General features: G+C 60.7%; 1 protein-coding gene across 1 annotated transcript in view; it reads left to right on the forward strand.

Annotated features, from left to right (window-relative positions):
- The first annotated feature begins 399 nt into the window (after window positions 1-399).
- FBN3 (fibrillin 3) overlaps window positions 400-5,547 on the forward strand; it is an 87,144-nt gene continuing 81,996 nt past the window's right edge. Inside the window, exons 1-6 of the mRNA XM_037728355.1 lie at window positions 400-495; window positions 2,434-2,617; window positions 2,749-2,831; window positions 3,725-3,823; window positions 3,994-4,089; window positions 4,967-5,062. Of these exons, the coding sequence (XP_037584283.1) occupies window positions 2,451-2,617; window positions 2,749-2,831; window positions 3,725-3,823; window positions 3,994-4,089; window positions 4,967-5,062 (541 nt within the window). The 5' untranslated portion in view covers window positions 400-495; window positions 2,434-2,450. The remainder of the gene's footprint in view (window positions 496-2,433; window positions 2,618-2,748; window positions 2,832-3,724; window positions 3,824-3,993; window positions 4,090-4,966; window positions 5,063-5,547) is intronic.

The following is a 5,547-nucleotide window of genomic DNA, read 5'->3' on the forward strand; positions in this document are numbered from 1 at the left end:
TTCCAACGACACCGTCACCGTCACCCTCGGAATTCTCCTTGCCCGAGGGAGGGGGCTGCGGCTTGGGAGGCCGTGGGAGGGCCGCCCAGGTGAGTCCCGGGACCTATCTGCCCAGGCTGTCGTCCAGGCCCCCCCAAAATCTCGATCCGAAAACGAGGCCCCCGCAGCCCCTACAAGGGGCCCCTAGCCCTGAGCCCCCCGCCCGCCCCTCGGAGTTTTCACCCGGAGCCCCAGGCCCGCCCCCCAGCCGCAGCCTCTCTCCCCGCCCCGGATCGGAGCCCCCCGTCCCCGCCCCCGGAGCTACGAGGTGCAAACGTGCCGTCCTCCAACTCCTCCCGCCCCCAACTCCCCCCGAGTGGCAGCTCTGGGCTGGGAACGCGGCGGGGTCGGCCTCTCGGCTTCGCGTTCCCGCCCTGGGTCCCCGGCGCCGCAGGAGCCGGCCCTGCAGCGCAGAGTCCCGCGCGTCCACCCGCCCCCACGCGCGCAGCCTCGCAGGTAGGGGAAGGCGCGGAGCCCACGGTGGGGCGAGATCGCGGGCGCTGAAGGGTGGGGAAGGCGCGGGCGGGGGGGGCCGGCAGGAGGAGGGGGAGGGGATTCCTTTGTTCGCAGCCGGGCAGCCCCGGGTCCAGCCCCCTCCCCTCTCCGCCTTCTAGTGGCGCCCGCCGCAGTGGGGCGCGGGGGCGCGGGGACCCTGCGGGAGGGACTTGGCCAGGCGCGGGGCCCCTGACCCACAGGTGAGGGCGGAGCCTAGCGTGGTCGCGGCCGGCGGTCCTGCCGGGTAGAGATCGCGGCCGGCAGTCTCCAGGGGCGCCCCCTTTCAGTCGGCGGAGCTCGGGACCCCTCGCTCCTTGGCCCTCAGCCTCCCCACTCCGTGCCCGGCGCGCCTTCTCTGCTCATTCATTCCACAAACTCCAGGGTATGGCTGTAGTGTAAGGGGGACCGAGGCAAATCAGGCCAGAGACTTCCCCCACCCAACAGCCCCACCCCACCCGAGGCAAGGGGCAGGGGTGAGGGGTGGGGGAGGAGGGCTTGCAGGCCCCCAGGCTGCCTGGAGGAGTCCACCGAACCTCAGAGTGCAGACTGACCTGGACAACTCAGAAGCAAAAAGCGGGTGCCCCTCCCCAGCCAGCCAACTCTCTTTGGGACCACTCTGTTCGCAGAGAGAGGGGCATGCCTAAGGCCACACAGCAGGGCTCCTTGCCCATTCTCCCCCTAGGTCCAATTCCTCTCCTCCTTGGGACCTGAATGGAACGGAAAGCCACTTGGTGTGGCATCTGTCCCTCAAGTATTTTGCCTCCAGCCTCTAACGGTTGGCTGGTTGTCTCCTGGCCCCGTCTCCTCCCTCCCATCCTTCATGGCCCAGGAAGGACCCAGCCAGGGGGAGCAGAAGCAAGTTCTGTTCCTGATCTTCTCCCCGTCCTTCTCCTCTGCATGGGCTTAAGTTCCAGCTCAGCCCCTCACTCATGGTGTGATGGCCTTAGTTTGCTCATCTGTGAAATGGGCACAGAAGCGATTCCTTCCCTGTTGGGCACAGGGTTATGCTCTGCATTGGGAAGTTCCAGCCCCTGCCTGGGCCTCCTGCCCGGAATGAGGGACAGTGGGGTGGTTGCCTGAGGCAGCCCTGAGGCCTGTGCGAGCTCAGAGAGGCATCCAGCCCTGACCTGGGAGCAGTGGACAGTCAGAGGAGGCTTCCTGGAGGAGGTGTGCTATTAGAGAAGGGTCTTGGGGCTGAGGGTGAACAGCCAAGGCAAGATGGGTATTGGACATGGAGGGGAGGGGACACAGGGCCAGGTGGGGCCAGGTGTGGCAGGAGTGGGAGTATCTGTGTTACAGAGTGACAGTGGGGTGATTGCCTCCCATGGACTTGACACCTTCCTCCCACCCTGGACTCTCTCCCGGCTCCACCCTCCCAGCCAGAACTTTGGGAATCTCCCATTCCTCTCCTCTCTCTCCCATCTGGACAGCCTCCAGCCTCCTGACACCCTGTTCCCTCCGGGGCCCCTGCTGCCCTTCCCCACTCCATCTAGCATGCATTTCTGACCCTGCTTCTCCCACGGGAAACTTTTCAAGGGCCCTTCATTGCCCTTGGCGAACAAGCAAACCCTCTAGGACACCATAGCACCACAAAAGCTATGCCCACTCCTGCAACGCCTGGCCCCACCTGGCCCTGTGTCCCCTCCCTTCCTTGTCTCATGCCTGTCTTATCTCGACTGTGCACCCTCAGCCCCAAGACCCTTCTCTAACATTATACCTCCTCCAGGAAGCCTCCTCTGACTGTTCACTGCTCCCTGGTCAGGGCTGGATGCCTCCCTGGGCTCCCACAGGCCCCGGGGCTGCCCCATTTGGCAACCACCCCAGCCTCCTAGCTGTGTGGGGTGCCCCATGGTCAGGGTTGAGGGTTCTTCTGGTGCTGACTCTGCTTCCTCTCCGCAGCCTCCAGGGGACACGTCATGACTCTGGAGGGTCTGTGTTTGGCAAGGGGCCCGCTGGCCCGGTTCCTGCTGGCCTGCTCAGCTCTGTCGTGCATGGCGGGTGGCCAAGGCCGCTGGGATGGGGCCTCGGAGGCTGCAGGTCCTGGACGTGTGCGGAGGCGGGGCAGCCCAGGCATCTTGCAGGGGTGCGTGGTACCTGGGATGCTGGGAGACCCCTTTGGTGTGGATTGGGCCGTCCTGGGGCCAGGGAAATGCCTGGGTTGGGGGGTGTCAACCCTGCCAGGGGCTCACCAGACACATCTCGCTGTCCCCAAAGGCCGAATGTGTGTGGCTCCCGTTTCCACGCCTACTGCTGTCCCGGCTGGAGGACATTCCCTGGCAGGAGCCAGTGTATCCTGCGTGAGTGCTGCTGCCTTCTGGAGGTGGGGGCGGGGCACAGGCTAGTGACACTCTTACCTGCCTGCAGGTCCAGCTCTGTGTACAAGGGGACTTAGCCAGGGGCCTCTGGCTGAACCACAGAAACGGCCCTTGCGTCTGTCCTCAGGCTTCCAGGCCAACCTGCCATGTTCATTTCCTTTGCCCTAAAACCTCCTCGTTTCTGTCTTACTGTTTGTCTGCCTCTCTGGTTCCCTTGCTTTGTCTCTGCCTCTCTGTTCATCTCTGCTCATGTCTCTCTCTGTTGGTTTCTTTTCTTTATTATTATTATTTTTTTAGAGATGGGGGTCTCTGTGTTCTTCAGGCTGATCTCGAACTCTGGCCTCAAGTGATCCTCCCACCTCAGCCTCCCAAAGTGCTAGGATTCCAGGTGTGAGCCACCGTACCCAGCCTCTCTCTGTTGGGTACGGATCTATCTATCTGATTCTCTATCTGTCTGATTCTGTCTCTCTCTCTGAGTCTCTTTCTCTCTGTCTCTCTCTGGCCTCACCCTCTGCCTCTGTCTCTGTCTCTGGAATCTGACTCCACTTCTGGGAGACACCCCATCACAGTATCCAGGACCCCAGCATCTCCAGCTCTGTCCTCACAGCTCAGCAGTGCTGGCCCAAAGAGCGTTCTGTCCCGATGGCTCTAGCAGAACCGCCAACCCGCAGCCTGGGTCACACCACCTGCCCAGTCCAGCCCGGGAGCGGGGGGACGTCCCATCAAAACAGGTGTGGGGTGTGCTATGAGCAGAGCCGGGGATGCCGATGACCGGCAGAGTCCAGCCAGGTGTTCTGGCCAGCCTGGACACCAATGAAACAGGGACGGCCCAGGCTGGGTCCCGGTCGTGACTGCCACCTGCTGCACCCATCCAGCCATCTGTAGGCACGCCTGCGGCGAGGGATTCTGCTCCCAGCCCAACCTGTGCACCTGTGCGGATGGGACGCTGGCTCCCAGCTGCGGAGTGAGCCTAGGTGAGCAAGGAGTGGCCTCTTGGGGGAGGGAGAAGAAGATCACAGGGTTCCGGGCTGCATTTGTTGAAAGACAGGAGTGGGGCTGAGCACGCCTAGTCCCTCAGCCTTCCCGGGAGGGCATCATGGGGCCCGTCTCCACCTTACTGTGTGTTCCACCTTCCTGTTCCCAGGGTCAGGGTGCAGTGTGAGCTGTATGAATGGGGGCACCTGCCGTGGGGCATCCTGTCTGTGTCAGAGGGGCTACACGGGCACCGTGTGTGGTCAGCGTGAGTATCCCTGTGGGACTCCCGCCCCTTTGCACACCCAGAACTGTGATCCCAGAGTACTGGTCTCTGCTACTACCTACCTACTGCCCAGGGGTCCTTCTTGCTGGACTGGAGAGTGCAGGGGACATGCTTATTGTCACAGCCTTCACAGTCTTTTTCTTTTTCTTTTTTTTTTTTTGAGACAGAGTCTCGCATTGTCACCCGGGCTGGAGTGCAATGGCACAATCTTGGCTCACTGCAACCTCTGCCTCCCGGATTCAAGCAATTCTGCTTCAGCCTCCCAAGTAGCTGAGATTACAGGTGTCTGCCACCACTCCCAGCTAATATTTTGCATTTTTAGTAGAGATGGGGTTTCGCCATGTTGGCCAGGCTAGTCTCGAACTCCTGACTTTGTGATCCAGCCACCTCAGCCTCCCAAAGTGCTGGGATTACAGGCATGAGCACCTGCCTCTTTTTTTTTTTTTTTGAGATGTGGTCTCGGTCTCCTGCCCAGGCTAGAGTACAGTGGCGCGATGTCAGTTCACTGCAACCTCTGCCTCCCGAGCTCTAGCAATCCTCCCAAGTCAGCCTCCCGAGTAGCTAGGATTACAGGCACATACCACTACGCCGGGCTAATTTTTGTATTTTTAGTAGAGATGGAATTTCATCATGTTGGTCAGGCTGGTCTCGAGCTCCTGACCTCAGGTGATCCACCTGCCTTGGCCTCCCAAAGTGCTGGGATTACAGGCGTGAGCCACCACATCCGGCCTTAGTCTTATTATTCGACCTGGCCCAGATCCTGGGGATTCCTGGGTAAAGATGGGATTGCTGTGAACCCCAGCTCTCTCTGCTGCTGGAGTGGGGGAAACTCTGGCCACCTCCCTCTCTCCCTCCACAGCCATCTGTGACCGCGGATGCCACAACAGGGGTCGCTGCATTGGCCCCAACCACTGTGCCTGTGTGTACGGCTTCATGGGACCTCAGTGTGAAAGAGGTACCAAGCACACGGGGGTGGAGGGCAGACAGGGGACTCTACGGAGGGAAGGAGGTTTTCTGGAAGCCCCTGAGACATGGCCAGGCCTTGAGAGGGCCCAGCTGGCCTCCTTCTCGCAGCTGGGGCAGTGTGAGGACATTTATTTCATTTGCTCATTTTTCTCCAAAACATCTGTTATTCACTGGCTCTGATCGTGGGCCTGTGTTGGAGTCTAGCAGGAAAGAGAGAGGATGCGCCGGCCTGAGGGGCAGAGAGAAGAAACTGCAAGCAGAAGATTCTCATCTGGGGCGATCAAGGCTGAGACAAGAGTTGGGGCAGCCCTGGAGCATGTGAAGGACAGAGAAACCATCTGTTCCATGGAAGGGAGTCAGGGAGGGCTTCCTGGAGGAGGAGACCCCTCAGCTGGATATGATAGGGTGGATTGGACATCATGAGATGGGCACACTCCCTCTTTATTGCACACTGACTTTTTTTTTTTTTTTTTT

This window comes from Cebus imitator, unplaced genomic scaffold (assembly GCF_001604975.1).
Source record: "Cebus imitator isolate Cc_AM_T3 unplaced genomic scaffold, Cebus_imitator-1.0 Scaffold263, whole genome shotgun sequence".
In the NCBI taxonomy this organism is placed as follows: domain Eukaryota; kingdom Metazoa; phylum Chordata; class Mammalia; order Primates; family Cebidae; genus Cebus; species Cebus imitator.